We start from the raw sequence: 20,581 nt of genomic DNA on the forward strand, positions 1-20,581 counted from the left end.
CGGACCTCCGTCAACAAACATTGGTAACTTCCGCATGGGCTGACCTGTTTACCACATTTCCTGGGGTTTGATCGTAAGTGTGAAACGACCGTGCATATTCCTGGGGAAAAGTACTCCCGGGAGTTACCAAATTGGGATAGTGAGAACGGTTGCTGGGGTGGCGGTGGGGTTAAAAACTGCCGGGATTTTCCCGGGAGTTTATTTCCCGGGAAATGGCTCTGTAGTGTGAAAACGGCTTAAAGGTATTTCCTGGGAAATTCCCGGGAACTTCTGGCCCATCTTTTCACTCCCCGAGAGTTGCCCGGAAAATACTGTTTTCCTGGGGAAAAAATTAACCCTGCTCAGGGGTAGGAAGTTAACCCCGGGCTAAAACGTTTTTCATGAAACGACCGTGCATATAAACGACCGTGCATATTCCCAGGGAAAAGTACTCACGGGAGTTACCAGAACACATATTGACTGGCAATGAGGTAACTAGTGTACGTCGATAGGGACTTTGAGTGACCAGAAGAGGGACCTATTTCCCGAGGCCGAACTCGCGATTTTTTGCATAGTTCCTAAAGAGCAATTGCAATGAAACTTTCAGGGATCGAAGGGTATGGTGCAATAATGATCCTAAGGTAATCACCGGTCACGTGACGTCAGCTTAAAGGTGTTTTATGTTAAATGTTTGAAAATCTATATCAAATCAGCCAAAAGAGACCGTAGGTTTCTGTTTGCGGGATTGGGTAGGGAAAAATTAGGTCTTCATTTTTTTGTTCGTGTGCGTGACCTAACATGACATCTACTTCCGGTCGAAACGGGCCAAAAACGGAAGTGCCCTGTAACTCAAAAGTGGTAAAAGTTATGAAGTTGCCCAAGGACGTAAGTGTCTAGCAAGGGTGGGCAGTTCAAACAAAATTTTGATGACGTCACACATTGCAACAGCGCCCTCTAACAATTAGGTACATGTTTGGGGCTACATTTAGGTCCGGGCTACATTTAGGTACATGTTTGGGGCTACATTTAGGTCCGGGCTACATTTAGGTACATGTTTGGGGCTACATTTAGGTCCGGGCTACATTTAGGTACATGTCTGGGGCTACATTTAGGTCAGGCTACATTTAGGGCTCGGGCTACATTTAGGTGCCGCACAGTCGGCATATTCCGCCAGTATTGGAGGCATTATGTGGAGAGGCATTATTGTCCTGGTAAGTGTCTTTACTAACTGTATAACTATCTGCATGCATACTTGGATTTTATTCGCACTGTTGATTTTATTTTATGACTAAAATTAGGACAAGCTCAGTTAACTGTTGTTTTTACAACTATCTGTCGAGTTGATATTTGTCAAATATTTTTTGTAGAACATTACGAGTAGGTGAACTTGCTAAACATTGACATCACGTTAACGTTTTTATGAAAGAATCTTACATTAACCAATTAGACATTTGTTTTAGTAAATCTCTATTGGAAACCGAAAAGAAAATAATTCAAACGAGTTATCCAGCAGTCTTGCAACCTTTAGTTTAAATGCAATTGATAGCCCATGTTACTTTATGTACTTGTCTTCAGGATTCGTTCTCGTCTTGTGAGGATATTCAGCGCCACATTTTCATCTACGGTCTCGATTACTAGAAGTAAACATTACAAGTGATATGTACATAAATGTTAATCGTCATATTATTATGAGAATGGGAATTGATGCCTAAATTCCCATTGTTTTAGCGTACCGAGGTAAATTTTACATGTACAAACTGAGATAATGTGCGTTATAATATTATTTACTTGAGTTCTCCATGGTGTGCTTAAAGGCAGTGGACACTATTGGTAATTACTCAAAATAATTATCATCATAAAACCTTTTTTGACTACGAGTAATGGGGAGAGGTTGATAGTATAAAACATTGTGAGAAACAGCTCCCTCTGAAGTGAGGTAATTTTCGAGAAAGGAGTAATTTTCCACGAATTTGATTTCGAGACCTCAAGTTTAGAATTTGAGGTCTCGAAATCAAGCATAAAAAAGCACACAACCTCGTGTGACAAGTTTTTTTTCTTCCATTCATTATTATCTCGTAAGTTCGATGACCGATTGAGCTCAAATTTTCACAGGTTTGCTTTGTTATGCATATGTTGAGATACACCAACTGTGAAGACTTGTCTTTGACAATTATCAATAGTGTCCACTGCCTTTAAACACCTTTATTTGGTTCTACTCGTGCTATTTTGGCTTCTCGTGCCAGCTATTAAGGAACGATGCTACGTCAAAATGATTGACTAGTTTAGTTACCCTGCAGTAGATCTTTCCACTTTCCAGATAACGAGGGAAAACAACAATTGGCAAGTACCCAATTTAACTGCATATTGTAAGGGTGGATGCGTACATGGATGCGATTAAGTTAGTGAAATAGATTGCAATAGCAAAAGGGATTGGTTTATTTCAAGCATTATACCACTGGTAATAGAAACTCTAGTCATTATACCCTACCCCAGAACGTACGTGATAATCACAACTCCCCATAACAGTTCACCAGCTTAAGACAAGTGTCCTTTTCTCAAGTAATTTCATTCATCATGTATAAACCTTGTTTTTTTATCTCTCTTTTTTGACGATCAGCATTTAGTTTTTAATTATACTATTGTTCTGCTTTATGTTGTCAATAATGGTGTTGCAGTTTTTCTCCATCTGAAAACTGCACTGTATACTGTTTACCGTTTACTACGTGTGATACACCGCTGTACAGTCTCTACTGTAAATAATGAATGGAACATAATGAGGCCAGTATCTGGGGCTCAGCTTGTCCTGTCACGAACATGTCGAAAACAAAACACTTATGCTAAAAAGGGCTCAAATTAGCTCAAAGAGAAAATACAACGTATTATTAATTTGTTTGAGTTGTTTGTAATTAAACATGTTTAGGACTCACTTCGTTTATACCTTAACTCGTTCACCACCCTTGCGCAAGCAAGAAAGCAAGCAAGCAATCACAAACGAACGAACGAAATAATAAGCAAACACAAGTGAAAACTTTTATTGAGATATGCACGAAAATTCATGAACTTAGTTACTGGTCTTTTTTTCATCCCCCCCCCCTGTTTTCATAATCTTGACAATATTATAATTCAAAATACTGAGGGATATAGAAAAAGGTAAACTGTTCCCAGAGTGCCCGTGTTCGCCGCTTCCACTACGATGGCAGTGGGAACGCCATTATCGTACAAGCAGCATGGTAGCCTCGTGGTGAGATCTCTGTGGTCGTAATACCATTTCAAGGATAGAAATCAGCTTGGTTGGCATTGGTCTTGGTGTTTTTGTCAGTAATCGTAGTGGTAGCGAGTCATAAACACTTTTTACGTAGAAGCTTGGCGGAGTCTTCAATTTTCCAAATTGCTGGATTTCGAAGGCGATCATATCCCGACTTAATAATTTCCCGATTGGAATGATCTTCGTAAGGTCGTAGTGCTGTGTGAACGGGGTATTATAGATGGCTTATTTTCACCGAGGTCGTTTGATTACGCCTCATTTATTGTGTCTAGATTTGACGCCAAACCAATAGGCCTACCGCTCGTACTGAATTAAAGTAGTGCAACCAGAACGTATAGAAAGTATCGGTGTACCGTCGGAGTATTGAGCAGACTAGTCATGGAGACCAAACGGGGAGGTTGGTGCTTTTTACCCGTATTCATGCTAGCCATATCATCGTTCATGACAATCTCATCCCGTCATACGTCTATAGCTCCATGGTGTGTTATGATTGATTATGTATTAGTGGGCTGTGAAGACGCAATCAATCAGGCTAAGACACAGAGATTATGTCACAATGCTTGCAAAGATTCGAGTTGGTGTGAATCTTCAAACTACAAGATGGCATCAGGTCAGTGTCAGCTCCTTAACGGTTCACACTATGACGACTCTAGAAACTTGGTGCCAAGTAAAGGATGGCTTTACTCCTACACATGTACCAAGGTAAGCCATGGTTTTAAAGTTGAATGTTCATACTTTATTTGTTCCTGCCTCTGTATATATCCCGCGAGACCAAAGTTATTTTTGTATACTATTAACTGTTCAAAAACAGAGGATTTCGGGTATGTAAACATGGTTAGTAAAACACTACTTTGTATCATAATATTTGCACGAGTTTATATAGTCATGTATGGCAGTGGGCCGGTAAAGAAGACTCATTATATTAGAAGCAACCAGTGAATTGCACTCTACTTAATGGCATTTACTAACAACTAACACAGGAATGTAATGTGTTGTGTTCAAAACCAGTGGGCTTAATAACAGTTTTAGCTGTAATCTTATAGAACAGTGTTCTCGTGACCCTTTCAAATTTAACATTAATTTATTGAATTAATAGGGGCATGGGTCCGGGCCCCATTGGATTCTGACCTATTTGTGTCAGTTCGATTAGGAATCACAGCAAACAAATAATAAAGAAAGGTATTTGAAAGACGCATATAATCTCAAATAAAATCTCAAATTGTTGACCATTTCTTGAGTCAGTCTGACCAGTTATGGATCGGGTTTCTCTGGGAACTCGAATTCCGATTAAATCTGACCCAGGTGTTTTCAGAGTGTGGGTAAAAAAAACAAGCAGTTTGTTTTAAGCCGAGTTGAAGGCAAGATCTTTGGTCAAAACTTAAGACATTTTATAACAACCCCATCTTAATAACACCCCACTGACTGTAGGTTCTAATCGCCCCTCCCCCTTTTTGTATTTTGTTCAACCTGATGTCACCCTTGCTTGTTTTATTTTTTATTTTTTATATATTAGTTATATTAAAGTTCTAACCAGTAATAATTTATTACTGCAGAGAAACAGCATGTTGAGAGAATGTACAACTTGATAAAATATCATTTATAGATCTTGAAAGTTGTCTAGAAGTAAGAATATAAAACAAATCCCCCAAATGTATGTGTTGTTAAACAATAAAACGTAATGACCACTCAGTTTGATGATATATACATCAGGATAAATGTTTTAAAGTGGTTTCTCCCTTAAACTCAAATGAAATATACTTCAAGCCATTAAACACTTTCGGCACAGAAAACAAAAAAGTTCACAGATTTACAAATAACTTACAGGGTCTACAGAAGGTAATGATGAAAGACTTCTCTTGAAATATTATTCCATGTAATGCTTTACTTTTCGAGAAAACATTAAAACAACTATCAATTCTCGTTGTCGAGAATTACAGATTTATTTTAAACACATGTCATGACACAGCGAAACGTGCGGAAACAAGGTAGGGTTTTCCCCGTTATTTTCTCCCGAATCCGATGAACGATTGAGCCTAAATTTTCACAGGTTTGTTATTTTATATATAAGTTGTGATACACGAAGTGTGGGCCTTGAACAGAACTGTTTACCGAAAGTGTCCAATGGCTTTAAAGACACTGGACACTATTGGTCATTCATAACGACCAGTCCTGTTGCTTGGTGTATCTCAACATATGCATAATAACAAACCTGTGAAAATTTGAGCTCAATTGGTCGTCGTAGTTGCGGGATAAATATGAAAGAAACAAACACCCTTTTCACACGAAGTTTTGTGCTTTCAAATGCTTGATTTCGAGACCTAAAAATCTCATTCTGAGGTCTCGATATCAAATCTGGGCAATTTACTTCTTTTTCGAAAACTACGTCACTTCAGAGGGAGCAATTTATCTCAATGTTATGTATTATACTACCAACCTCTCCTCATTACTCGTACATAGTAAGGTTTTGTGCTATTAACATTTTTGAGTAATAACAAAATAATAGTGTCGACTGCCTTTAAAGTGTTTATAAATTATACTTGAATATCCATGGCGGTATAAGGCAAAAACAACTTAATAAATGCTACCGCGGCTTGTGTCGGAGAAACGTCAACAAAGCCTGTGTGGGGACATTTTCCCCGAAATAGAGCGAATTCTTGATTTATTTGCTAGCGCCATACCTGGACTTGGGAACTATCCAAAAATACAAAGTATCAGTTAATTTTAAACGCCGTTTCTGTTTTTAAATAATACTGACAGCTTTTCAAATTTTCACAGGTTTGTTATTTTATGCATATGTTGAGATGCACCAAGTGAAAACAGCTGTTCCAGTCGGAACAGCTATTGTTTTCGTCGAGATTTTTATTATTTTTATTATTATTGTTATTATTATTATTCTTTGTTTCTCCCTAAATCCCATAGTGTTTGTACACGTTTTTGCGGCAGCCTAATCTCCTAAACCATAATACGAAAGAGTGAGTTTATTATACCAAATTGAAGCTTAGAACATAAGCTTAATTCTTATCGTAAAAAATGTAAAAAAATTTAATTAATAAGCCTTATTAAGCTTGTGAATATTTAATTAGCAAACCAAGTTAACACCATATCTCAAAAAGTAGACCGCCGATCCTGAAACTTTTTTTCAGCTATACACTAGTCAGGTCCTGTTAATGTGATTTCCGACATACAATTCTGGACGACGTCACCATGACGTCATGTAGTGCACGTTTTGTGTCTGTGCACAAACACAATGGCTCTTGAAGAGTAAACAAACCCAGCTTTCCGAAACATAATTTATTCGATTAAAATTAAATTACATGTTGTACACTTCTCAAAACTGCTTTAGATTAAGATCTATTTTATTGATGGTCATTTTTAAAGCATCAGAACTTATAGAAACAGTGTAATTATTTTTAAAAACCTGTATTTCCGGGGAAGTTTTTTCAAAGATCACGGGTACGGCGTAAAACTTGATTTGAATAGTCAAAATTGTAAAACTGTTAACTTGAACAAGTCCTTATCCCATTTTCGACCGGTGTTATTGCGTTTTTTTGTTCAATATACATAGATTTCTTACGGTCACCGACTAGCACAAGTCTAAACTTGTTCCCAAAATTTGACAAGCCTGAGCATAGTGCGTCGTGGACCGGGTTCATTTCAGGCGACGAGCGTGGACGACGAAAATAGACCGCCCGGGATTTGGAATTATTTACGGGTAAAGTCACCTTGTTCGCGCCGGGGACCATTTGCCTAAACTAATTCCAGTATTTCGCGTTACGTTCGGAAATTAGACCATGACAAACAAAAACTCTTTGACAGGAATACAAAAGCAGAGAATTTATTATGCTGACGTTTCTCTGGTGGTTGATTGGCTCAGTTTTATAGAGCTGCTTATAATAAACAGGCAAAACATTTTGCTTTACAAAATTGCAGAAATTGAGCAGAACACCTGGATTCACAACTTGAACATGAGGCATGGTTAAGCTGCTTTTTGTGTTTAAAAAGCTATTATGTAGTTTGGTCCTGGGCTTTTAAAGGAAAGAATCGCAGCGCTTACGTAATCAGGGAACTGTGCTTACGCTAAACGTATTTTACAGCTTAGCAGGGAATGTGTTCTTCACGTCACAATTCGCATCAACAAATTTGCTACAGTTGACTAATTGTGCTCAACTCCTGCGAAACTTTCACTGCGAAAACAGTGACTTAAAAATTTGATTTGCATTCGCAGCAGACCGTGCTTTACTTGTAAAAAAAGTAGGCAGGGGCGACTAGTGTGCTTTAGTGTTAAAGTCGCGACTACAAATTATTATTTGAGTCGCGACTACTGTTTTTCTCTACTCCGTTATAATCGTGTCCACACATCGACTACCAAATTTGTCCCGACTACCTGTTTGGTGAACCAGTTGTGTTGCTTACTACTATTCGCAACATAATTTATACTGCCCTTGCGGCATAGCGGTACAAATCTTGAGAATCCATATTTTATCTCGACAAGTGTCGTAGTCAGGTTTGAGGTGCGACTAGTCGAGTAGTAAAATTCACTAGTCACCCATTCGCAACATAATTAATATTGCCTTTGCGGCACATAGCGGCACAAATCTTGAGAATCTGTATTTTATCTCGACAAGTGTCGTAGTTAGGTTTGATTCCGTGCTCTGCAGAAGCATTGGATTCTGCGCTTACGTCAAGCGAAATAAACTGCTTATAGCAGGGATTTCTTTTGTTTGTGCGCTTCCAAGCTCGCACATTATTTTCCAAGCTTGCACATCACAGTAAGCGGAAAATGGTGATCGTAAGCGCAGACTTTGGTGGTCATGAGAACCATGTAATTTTGCCCTGTAAGTAGGTTTGGTAAGGCCTACACTTCAAACATGTAAAGTCAAAACAGATTGTTAGTACATGAGGGGAAATCTTGTGAAACTGGTCCAATTTGACTCTGCTTCACTGCGTAAGCAAAGAATTGACACATCAGAAGCGCGGATATATCGCTTACATAAAGCATATTTCACAGCTTAGCAGGGATATTTTTGCTTGTGCGCGGGGAAACTTATCATATGTAATCTTTGCTTTGAACTAGTTGCACATATATTTCAGCGCCTGCACAGTAAGCGGAGAATGGTGGTTGTATAATAAATGGGCAGAGTTTGGTTGAAGCAGACAGAGCCATAAAACTGGGCCGTGTTCTATAGGGGAAATTATAGCTTGACATTTTGTGACAGTTTTGGTCTCTGCGACGTACACATACAAATACAGAGTCAGATACAGACATCGCGGTGCAGAAATCGTGCAATTGAAATGTCTCATAAGAGCGCCCCCTATCGGCAGGAGTAGGAAAATAAAGGAGTATCCTACAAATTAATTATGTGTTTTTAAACACGTAAAATAATATCAAATGGAAGCTTTAGGATGTTTAGCTTAACTCCTATCATAAAACATATTAAAATTATTTATTAATTAACCACCAGTGACCCTCATTTGCATATTAATTAGGAAATCTTTGCAGCATCATATCTTAAGAACTTCACGGCCGACTTTTCAACTGTTTGTTCTTAAAGACTCCTTATAGGCATAAAATATTAACTTTAAAAAACCGTGACCTCAAGTTGACCCCTACATCCTGGTCAACCGGAAGTGGGACCATATCTCAAGAACTATACAACAGATTATCAATTTTGGTTCAGTTTAGACTCCTTGGGCATTCAAGATTAGTTTGAAACAACTTTGACCCCATGTTGACCTTTACTTCCGGGTCAACCGGAAGTGAGCCCATATCTAAAAAAGTACAAAGCTAATGTTCAAACTTCAGTTATAGACTCTAAGGCAATAAATATTAGCTTTTGAAAACTGTGACCCCAAGTTGACCTCTACTTCTGGGTCAACCGGAAGTGGGACTATATATCAAGATCTACACAACCGATTTCATAGACTCCTTGGCATTGCAGATTAATCTTTGGTAGCTGTGGGCCCATGTTGACCTTTACTTACGGGTCAACCGGGAAGTAAGCCTTTATAACAAGAGCTACACAACTTTTTTGAAACCTTTTTTCAGTTATATTTTCCTTGGGCAATGAAGCACATAATCCAAGCAAAACAACACGGAACAGCTTCGTGTTTGTTCACAAACACTTAATGTCTAGTTACTTTTGTTTCGGTGAGCTGATACTAATTATACACGATGCAACGCTACTTTAATAAAGCGGTATGGTTTTAATTTAGGATTACTTAGTGCGTAAAACGTTTATCATCCCAGCATTAAGTACAAGGCATGAAAGGTCCTCTATTCTAAGATAAGCACCTTGAAAAACACTTTGTATGTATGTCCTTTCGTGAATTTCTAGTTAGGATTTACATTATAGATCCGACATACCTCCTTAGGTAGCTTTTTGATTGTTTGTATTTCCTTCTATTAATGGTTTAATCTTTAAAAACAAATTTCCCATAGCGGCCAAAGGTCAAATGACATGAAAATATAAAGAGATTACACAGCTTAAGAAGACAAACATATGACAAATAAGAAGATTGAAACGTATCTTTCGCACCTGTCTTATTATGTTGTAACTGAAGTTGTGATGAGAAGTGCACTGCTGTTGTTTGATGCATGTTCATACAATACTTTGATTTTTGAACATGCCTGCAATTTGCCTCGTTTTTCACTGTGTCTCATTTTTTTATACGTATTACACTGGTGGTTCTTTACATTTATATCTTTTGTATAGGAGACATTCTTTTTTTATTACTATGCGGAATGTGGAAATAAACGTTGAGTTGACTTGCAATACGTGACGAGCATGTCCTTCCCAATTCCATCAAAAAGCAATAATAGCTGATATTGCAATCATAGCTTAAAATGCAATACAGCTAATTTTGCAATTAAAGCTGATAATGCTGTAGTATGAACGCTAACAAGACACAATATTATTGTAGCTCTCACACGATGTTGCCATGACATCAAAAACTCACTCTATTTTCTGTGAACGCATGCGCAGAAGAACCTACAACCTCTTTGATAATGTCATCAACACGAAGTAGTGACTTGTTTTATAAAACTGAAAAGATCACTTCATGTATAAGGACATGTTGTTTACGAATTATTACAAACCGATAAGTATCCCTTGAACAATAACTGTCTATCGCATTGTGGCAGAAACAGACAACTATAATACACAGACATTGCCACATGTAAAAAGATTAAGAGTCAGTTCAGGTAAATAATTGACATACTTGCTCACGGTCAAAAAATGATTTTTTTTAATACTTTCTGGGTGGAAGGGCCTTGGGGTACAAGTAAACAAAATTGCATTTTCAATTCCATATATAGCCCGTTGCCATGGTTACAGCTTATTTAGTTTTTTGGCCATTTTGGGCCGATTTTGGGGTCTGAAAAACTGGTTTTAACCTCATTTTTACAACTCCACCCCACCAAAATGCTAAATTATTTCAAAAACCTAGTATATCACTAAAAAGTATCATCCTTGGCCTTCCTTGAGAAAAAAAATTATTGCTTTAAATATCACCCTTTTTTCCATTTATATAATTCAATATGAAGAAAAAACAATTCAAAATGCATTTTTCTGTTTTGGGAAAAAAGTCTATTTTTGAGACAGTACTGTTACATCAGGATACACTTGCCCAAGTTTTTCTTACCACAAATAAAAAGATCAATTTTGGCCCTAATCAAAACCGAAAGGAAAATATTCTGAGACCCCTGAAAAAATGAAATATGGTAAAAATGTTGATTTTGCAAGTTCGAAAAACATACTCTAATGCACGTTCTAAAAATAGCACAAGGGTGACTGTTATAGCAATAATTTTATTGACTCAAGTAAATCCAAGGATGACACTTTGTAGTGATGTAAAAGGTTTTATGAAATATTTGTGTTTTTTGGTGGGGTGGAGTTGTAAATATTAACTAAAAAACAGTTTTTCAGACCCCCAAATCGGCTTAAAGTCACCTAAACACAAATGAACTGTTACCATGGCAACGTATTATATAATGATTTGAAATGTAAATTTTGTTTATTTGGACCCCAAGTCCCTACCATCCACAAAGTATAAGAACAAATATCCTTTTTGTTCACCGTGGACACGTATGTCAATATTATTTGAAAAGACCCTTAAAAAGCATTTTTTCACGTTTTGGGGAAAAAATTTTTGAGGCAGTACTGTCACAACAGGATACAATTGCCCAAGTTTTTCTCACCAGATATGAGAATACCAATGTTGGCCCTAACCACAGCCGAAAGGAAAATTTTCTGAGACCCCTGGCAAGTTGACACTTTGGGGTCCAAAAATAGGGTAAAAATGGCGATTTTACAAGTTCTAAAAACATACTGTAATAAACGATGCAAACATGGCACAAGGGTGATATTTAAAGCAATATTTTTTTTTTCTCAAGGAAGGCCAAGGATGATACTTTGTAGTGATATACTAGGTTTTTGAAATAATTTAGCATTTTGGTGGGGTGGAGTTGTAAAAATGAGATAAAACCAGTTTTTCAGACCCCCAAATCGTCCCAAAATGGCCAAAAAATAAACGGGCTATATATGGAATTGAAAATGCAATTTTGTTTACTTGCACCCCAAGGCCCTTCCACCCAGAAAGTATAAAAAAAAAAAAATCATTTTTTGACCGTGAGCAAGTATGTCAATTATTTACCTGAAAAATGAAATTTATCTTTTAGACTTAAAATCTGTCATGTCCCCTGTCTATAATATTATGCAAAACACAAATACAAACGGGAAATTTGCCTGCCACTTGCTACACAGCCACAAATTAGCTGGATAATTATACGTAGGTGGATAAAATGGTACTTTAAAAGCGGACAAGTATAGGTTTATGAGCAAAAGATCGGGGGGGGGGGGGGTATGGCGGCGGTCTGAATTTGTATAACCTTTGACTATGGAATAACTTTTTTTTAAAGATTTTTCGAAACAAATTAAAGTTTTGATGATAACGATCTTGAACGAACCTTCCATCGATCGAATGGAAAACCATTGTTTTAACACTCCTCATCCCTCAACAACCTCTGCATAAATAGCATAGCACTAATCGCATCTATTATTTAACCTCCATAAATATTTTACGAGAGCACACTTAGCTGTAGGTCACTTGTTATAAGCGTGAAAGATCGATGTCTTTACGTTATGAGGCTGTTTATGCTTAAGTAGGAATCTCTTCGTCGAAAACAAAAGAGGAGGAAAAAAAGACTCTTCAATTGAGATTTTTTTTCTTCTCATTGGGGGTGAATTTGGTTTGTTTACTCCAGAAGCCATTGGTCCAAGGAATATTTCACAATGAAAATCAAACGAGAGTAACTAACGCGTATAATGACCATAAAACACATCCATAAAGTGCCAAATCCATTTTACAATGCTCCAAGGTGCTTTACAAAAAATAAAATAAGAACAAGTAACACAATTATAACAATTGAAATTTAATAATAATAAGAATGAAACCAAATAATTATTTGAACAACCGTATACAAACTTAACCTTAAACTTAGAATAAACCATTCCCTAAAAATTCCCAAAAAATCTCATAATTGAGAACTAGTTTTTAGAAGTGTAGAAACACGGGGAAGGAGAGCCGGTCATATAATTAATAAAGGACGAGCATTAAACAAAATACAACCAATAATAATAAATGCACTGCCAAATCTTATAATTTATTATATATAAAATATACTCTCCTGTATTGGTTTAATTTCTTCCAATACAATCGCACAAAATTATGCAATGCAATACAAAAAGCTTAAAGGCACCTGGAAATAGGATTTTTTTCTTTTAAACATAAGAGTATATGTTTATTAACAATAAAACAATTTTTTGAGTAATTGTTTGTCACGATTTATATGCTAAAGAAATTAATTAAGTGACCGGGGGGTTGACTCCGCCTACCCCTTTTGTGACGTAGTAAAAGGAAGACTTTGCCTCGATCAAACATAGACCCCCCTCGATGCGTAGATAAACACACGTGCAAAAGTACATGTAATTCTAAGACGTGAGTTTGTACGCTGCGAAAAAGGTTTTTTTCTGGCATTTTTCCGGCAATGCCGACCAGGTGTATTGCTGCTGGATGCAGCAAAACAACTAAAGATGGGGTCAGTCTTCATCTGTTTCCTGCAGATCCCAAGTATAGGCGGTTGTGGGCTGCGAAAGTCAGATTAACTAGAGCAAAGTGGTCCGGTCCGACGTCTTTTTCAGCGCTGCAGCGAACACTTAGAGCCGTCGTGCTTCGAATCCTGGATACACAACTCATTTGACATGAACTCAGAGGAGCATTTGCTAAACGTGAAAAAATTCGGGTCTTTAGCTTTTGCAAAGTGACACGATTTTTTGTTGGTACCACATGCGATTCACCGAGCGTGCAGGTCCTATGTGACCGTCCGCCCATTATACAGCAGCCATAGTGCGTGCGTGCAGTCTGCTCCGTGGCCGTATTTCTATAATAATACGTAGGCAGACCCACATCTTACAACCCATTTGGTCACTAAAAAGTCGCATAGTAAAAAAAAAAATAGCAGCAATAGCTTTTGTAAAAACTAGGCGTTCAACATGTTCAAGTTTTAATGTACGTATGTGTGTAAAATCGTGTCTAAATTTGTTTTGATGTGCCATGTTCCCAGACGTAATGTACGGGGGCCCGACTACAAATTTTCTCTCCAAATATCGCGCCTTGAAATACGTCACGAACAGCACCCTCTCGGGTCGAGGCCTACTCGTAAATTTGTAAATACAATCAAAACTAAGATTTTTAAACCTTAGTTAATTTTTTATTCACATTCCTCTCATAAAAACACATATTTTAGTGACAAAAGCTTTATTTAAAAAAAATACCGCTTCCAGGTGACTTTAAACATAATACACTAAAGGGTTACACAATGTCAAAGCATGGTCAAAAGTAACAAAAAGGTCAGCAAACAGGGCAAGCTACGGACGCACGTGTGACGGTGCTGCATGGCAAACACACACACACGGTTTGCAAATAACTCGATCCGATGTAGCCCTAAAAATTGGGGTAAACTGAGGGTTTAAACAGAAAAACAAAACTCACAAGTGGCTCTATGAACTTCCCTTTGAAATAAGTAGCTTTTGGAGCATGGCCAGAGAGAAATCCGGACCTAAGTCAAGTTGCTCTTACAAGAATACGAAGCTATAGAAAAAGAGAGTAAAATGTCACGTGATTTCCACAAAAGTAAACTTTCCTACAAGTCAACACAGTCAACACTGAGGGCGCACTTGGGATCCCTACAGAATGAACAAAAACAAATAATTGGGAGCGAAATGAAATGGGCATACATAAGCAAATATTATACTTATAAATAACAGGACAACACATTAGTGCACATGCTGTGTGTATCAACATTTTACCAAAGTTGCAATACTGTATAATTTTTACCCTCCTAAATTAAAACCAACATTAATTTATTTAACCATTTCATTATTTTTACCTGCGCCTTTCGACTGTTCGTTAACACGATTAACCTTTAATTGTTTCGCAAGCGTTACGTAACGTTATGCGAGAATACTCAATGCTTATAGAAAAACATGTTTAAATGTTCACTGTTCGGATGGCTCAGATTAAACTATCACATATGCCCCTTAAGAACTGAGTCATACAACAAATTATAAAATAAATTACATATAAAGTTACACTAAACAAAGATTAAATAAACAACAACTGCAATAAATTACTTTAAAATAATGCATTGTTTTGCCAACCATTGCTCTATTCTGAATAAACCTCTGATATGAATCTTTATTTTTCCATGACCATTTCGCAGGATGCAGTTGAAACAACTACGAGACAACAAGCAGTTGAAACAACTACGAGACAACAATATCCTTGTCAAGATAAGGACAATGAATATGATGGTAAATATTAAAACTGAATTTATTTGATATTTTGATAATGATAAGCAGTGTTTCATTCATTAGTCGTGGGATAGTTCATAGTTATTGAGGAGACACATTAAGTTGTTAGCAAGGTCTCTGTTCATCTTTCAGTAAACAGGACGAGAAAATAATGATCAGGACGGAAACAAATTAACGGGGCTTGGGAAATAATACGGAAATGAAAACAGAAAAGGGACTAATAAAAGTACAAAGGAATTCTAGCGGGAAACCCGCGCGTTCCCGCTAGTATAAATAATTATTGAGAATTGAGAGATTTGGCAAGAATAAAATTTGGTGGAGACAAAAAAAAAAAAAATCACGTCCAGCTGCCTAGAGGGCGATTTAATGAAGGCCACACTTATTCACTCTTGTCGTTTGCTCACTGGGTTCATGAATTCAAATGTCATTATTCCGTCACCAGGCTGTGCATTTTTCACTTTCTGTGTACTTTTGACTTCCCTTTTTCTGCATGATTGCGTTCCTTGTAAATTTCAGCATAAATAGCCTTTTAGAATTCTGTTAACAGCAATCGCGCCCAGTACTTTTATCGCATTGAAAAAAGTTCTTGTTACAGACAGAACACGAATTGTTAGTCCCTTAATATTGTTTGAAGCTCTGCAACCTAGGATTGACCAAATGAGTAATAAATTAACGAGCATTATGTGTTTTTCTGTCTTGTTGTCAGATTACCCAATATTATCGACTGCACTAAAGTATCCCAGTGCTGACCTGACACAGGCCAGAGAGCGTTGTGCACAGTGTGATATGCAACTGTGTTCATTGGCTCAGTTGAAAGCTGCCTACGATGCCGGTTACCATAATGATGAATGGGGCTTGATTAACATCCAAGGACGAGACGCAATGGTGACGTCATGTGGCAGCTTCTATTTCTCAAGTTTGACAGAATGTTTCTTCAGAATCGAAGGAAACATGAGCTTCAGTGTCATTCCGCACACCCCGAGACCTTACGAGAACTTGTCAGCGTTCTGCTGTCGTGCGTGTAACCTGGATACAAGTAAGATACCATGATCATTGTTACCTGCGTGTATCGTTCAGCGTGTATCGTAATGCCTTGCTTTCACCCAAAGGTGCATGATATTGCTATCAAATCTCTCAAAATTTGGCGGTTTGGAATTATAACATTTTCAAAAATTGATCAAGCGAAAAAAAAAAAAAAAAAAAAAAAACCTAAAGTGCTTCGCTATGATTACAAGAAGGACACAAGATAGGAACTTGTAATGAAACCAACGGAACGCGATCATTCATTTTGTGGTGTCCAACATTTTGTTCCCCACAATATCAGACAGTATTTTGTAATAAGATTAACAGCTCAACGACAAACAGGTTATTCCAAAAACTCAAAACAAGCGCCGAGTGAGAGAGAAGTTAAGCACACCCATTTATGAAAGAAAACTCATCCTTCCCGACAAAAAATACGCTTTAAGGGCTTCCTGATTATGGGTGCGTTCGTTTAGCTTCCCTGGGTCGACACCGCTGTGTGGCGAATTTTACTTCCAGGACGAACGTGGGTAATTATCTGAACACGTTTGTCCTGAAAAAAGAAAAAAAAAATACATCACACAGGGGTCGACCCAGGGGAGCTTAATGAACGCACCCAATAATAGAGATCAGTGTAAGGGAGCAAGGAAATCGATCGACGCATGCGCCAAACTGAAGTAGTCTCCGTCGTGTAGAGATTTGGAACGCTGTTTTGGTGAAACAACACCCGGTCTGTACGCCAACGGATAGACTTGATTCAAGCCCCGTTATTTAGTGAGAGGTCCCTAATCTTATCCGACGTCAAAATGTGGATATTGTGGTCCCGATATTGTGGTTGTACTTCTTGAGAAAACTTAAAGAGTTCCACGTTGAAAATAGAATCTTAAATCTTTTTTTAGCAGTCACTGATTCAAAGTAGTTTCACTTTTTGTTTGATCTGTTATTTTTGGTAATCTGTCTAAACAACATGTAAATAAACTGGACAGACCTAGGGAAATCGCTCAGTGTTTGATTGGTACTAATCTGGATTCAATTGGTTCACTGTATGAAAAAGACTCATGCTCAAAGTACACAAAATAATGCAAGACATGTCTCATCCACTTAACAATTGTTTTACATTCAATAGGTCAGGTATTCGTCTTTCTGTTCCTAGGATTTCACTATGCCGCACCAGACGATCATTTCCTAATGCTATTTACATGTTCAACAACAATGCTAGTACCTGGTAGGGTTTCTAAGGGTTGTTAGAACGTTTTACCATGGTTGTGTATTGTCTTGATGTCCTATTGTGACCGGTTGGCGTTGTTTTGTTTAGTTGTTTTTTTTTAGTGTGCGGGTCTTTTGTTGCTTTGTATTTCTAACTTAACTTATTTTGCAACTTATACAGTTTTTATATTGATTGTGTTAATTTGTAATTTGGCCAGTGAGTGTCAAGTTTCTATGATTTAAACGTGGACAATAAAACGTGTTCTATTTTATTCTAATGGCCGGAGTGATGGACTTAGAGCTCCGGCGTACTCAGAGCTCCGGATTACCCAATACGGTAGTATTACGTCATGCCATCCGTACACCAAGGTGTAGTAGTCGATTTTAATGCCGTGCCGAGTCGACTGACTGTTTTACCCAGTCTTAGCTGTCATGGCGGCGTCGACAAGAAATTTGTGTGGCGAACGAGTGGAGCGTCCATACGACAGTATTGCGAAAAAAGTATTCACATAATAAAGTATTTGAGGGGCGGGAATTACATAGAATGTTCTTCTGAAAGCTGGAACTAAGAGGGTTTTTGGTTGCCCGTCGAAAAAGCACTCGTACGATAACAAAACAGGTCTCGAAGATTTAGGGGAGTAGTATCGTAGCAGAGCACCGGAGACATGCGACCGCAACGCAGCATAATAATACGTCATCCCGCCGGAGAGCTTGGCACGCACGCCGGAGATCTGAGACCGTGATCACTGCGTGCCAAAATGCCCGGTGACGTCACCCGGAGCTCTGAGTACGCCGGACGGCTGAGGCCGCGACACCGGTCAAAATTTGGGGGTTGCAAGCTTCACAAAAGTTGTCTGATGTAGATGTGATGCATGGTTCCCCCATAGTCAAGGGGTCTGGACATAAAAGGACCCGCCACGGGAACGGGATGTGAGTCAATTACATGTCACCGGTCGGTCCACAACATACAGGACGGGGGTACCTGGGGGGGGGGGGGGGTACCTCTCGTCGTGCGTGCCTACCGTCGCCTTTACGAAAGCTCCCTTGTTTCCCTTGAAACAAAATCTCAGGGGACAGCTTTATCTGCGACACCGGAAGAAATATATTAAAATTACGTTGTTCTTACGCAGATTTCCCCATAGTACAAACACCCGAGGCCTACCCCAGTACCGACCTGTCACTTGCCAGTGAACGCTGCGCATTGTGTGGTATGAAGCTGTGTTCATTGGCTCAGTTGAAAGCTGCCTACGACGCAGGTTACCGCAATGACCAATGGGGCTTGATCGACATCATTGGACAACTCGCCAAAGTGGCATCCTGCGATAGTTTGTCTCCAGATACATGTTACTCCGTCGTTGAGGGCGGTGTAGGGACAAGCCGTATTCCTTTCACTGAGGCTTATTCAGCTGGATCCAGTCAGTCTTATTGCTGTCCCGTATGCACTCTCTATAAAGGTAAGTCAATCTTGTCGCTTTGAAACAACTTAAATTATTGTTCTCTTTGCCATAAAGCAACAATAAATATGGTCGCCTTTGGATGTATTTTCAGACTATCCTATCTTCGTAACACCGGAGGAGTATCCCAGTGCCGACTTGACACAGGCCAGAGAGCGTTGTGCACAGTGTGATATGCAACTGTGTTCATTGGCTCAGTTGAAAGCTGCCTACGATGCAGGTTACCGTAGTGGCCAATGGGGCTTGATCGACATACAAGGACGAGACGCAATGGTGACGTCATGTGGCAACTTCTATTACTCAAGTTTGACAGAATGTTTCTTTAGAATCGAAGGAAACATGAACTCCAGTGTCATTCCGCACACCCCGAGACCTTACGAGAACTTGTCAGCGTTCTGCTGTCGTGCGTGTAACCTGGATACAAGTAAGATACCATGATCATTGTTACCTGCGTGTATCGTTCAGCGTGTATCGTAATGCCTTGCTTTCACCCAAAGGTGCATGATATTGCTATCAAATCTCTCAAAATTTGGCGGTTTGGAATTATAACATTTTCAAAAATTGATCAAGCGAAAAAAAAAAAAAAAAAAAAAACCTAAAGTGCTTCGCTATGATTACAAGAAGGACACAAGATAGGAACTTGTAATGAAACCAACGGAACGCGATCATTCATTTTGTGGTGTCCAACATTTTGTTCCCCACAATATCAGACAGTATTTTGTAATAAGATTAACAGCTCAACGACAAACAGGTTATTCCAAAAACTCAAAACAAGCGCCGAGTGAGAGAGAAGTTAAGCACACCCATTTATGAAAGAAAACTCATCCTTCCCGACAAAAAATACGCTTTAAGGGCTTCCTGATTATGGGTGCGTTCGTTTAGCTTCCCTGGGTCGACACCGCTGTGTGGCGAATTTTACTTCCAGGACGAACGTGGGTAATTATCTGAACACGTTTGTCCTGAAAAAAGAAAAAAAAAATACATCACACAGGGGTCGACCCAGGGGAGCTTAATGAACGCACCCAATAATAGAGATCAGTGTAAGGGAGCAAGGAAATCGATCGACGCATGCGCCAAACTGAAGTAGTCTCCGTCGTGTAGAGATTTGGAACGCTGTTTTGGTGAAACAACACCCGGTCTGTACGCCAACGGATAGACTTGATTCAAGCCCCGTTATTTAGTGAGAGGTCCCTAATCTTATCCGACGTCAAAATGTGGATATTGTGGTCCCGATATTGTGGTTGTACTTCTTGAGAAAACTTAAAGAGTTCCACGTTGAAAATAGAATCTTAAATCTTTTTTTAGCAGTCACTGATTCAAAGTAGTTTCACTTTTTGTTTGATCTGTTATTTTTGGTAATCTGTCTAAACAACATGTAAATAAACTGGACAGACCTAGGGAAATCGCTCAGTGTTTGATTGGTACTAATCTGGATTCAATTGGTTCACTGTATGAAAAAGACTCATGCTCAAAGTACACAAAATAATGCAAGACATGTCTCATCCACTTAACAATTGTTTTACATTCAATAGGTCAGGTATTCGTCTTTCTGTTCCTAGGATTTCACTATGCCGCACCAGACGATCATTTCCTAATGCTATTTACATGTTCAACAACAATGCTAGTACCTGGTAGGGTTTCTAAGGGTTGTTAGAACGTTTTACCATGGTTGTGTATTGTCTTGATGTCCTATTGTGACCGGTTGGCGTTGTTTTGTTTAGTTGTTTTTTTTTAGTGTGCGGGTCTTTTGTTGCTTTGTATTTCTAACTTAACTTATTTTGCAACTT

At 38.5% G+C, this 20,581-nt stretch overlaps 1 protein-coding gene across 1 annotated transcript; it reads left to right on the forward strand.

Moving 5' to 3' along the window:
• The first annotated feature begins 3,730 nt into the window (after window positions 1-3,730).
• Window positions 3,731-20,448, forward strand: LOC139936455 (uncharacterized). Its single transcript, XM_071931271.1, has 6 exons — window positions 3,731-3,950; window positions 15,055-15,114; window positions 15,821-16,150; window positions 18,471-18,794; window positions 18,889-19,218; window positions 20,327-20,448. The coding sequence occupies exons 1-6, from the start codon at window positions 3,731-3,733 to the stop codon at window positions 20,446-20,448; spliced, it is 1,386 nt and encodes a 461-aa protein (XP_071787372.1).
• Window positions 20,449-20,581: the final 133 nt, after the last annotated feature.

The sequence above is a fragment of the Asterias amurensis genome, chromosome 4 (genome assembly GCF_032118995.1).
Source record: "Asterias amurensis chromosome 4, ASM3211899v1".
Lineage (NCBI taxonomy): Eukaryota > Metazoa > Echinodermata > Asteroidea > Forcipulatida > Asteriidae > Asterias > Asterias amurensis.

Excerpts from the sequence above, each read along its gene's own strand:
- LOC139936455 (XM_071931271.1), top strand. The coding sequence starts at position 3,731 with ATGATTGATTATGTATTAGTGGGCTGTGAAGACGCAATCAATCAGGCT. Across the intron at positions 16,151-18,470 it reads TGCGTGTAACCTGGATACAA|ATTTCCCCATAGTACAAACA; the intron begins GTAAGATACCAT and ends GTTCTTACGCAG. Across the intron at positions 18,795-18,888 it reads CGTATGCACTCTCTATAAAG|ACTATCCTATCTTCGTAACA; the intron begins GTAAGTCAATCT and ends ATGTATTTTCAG.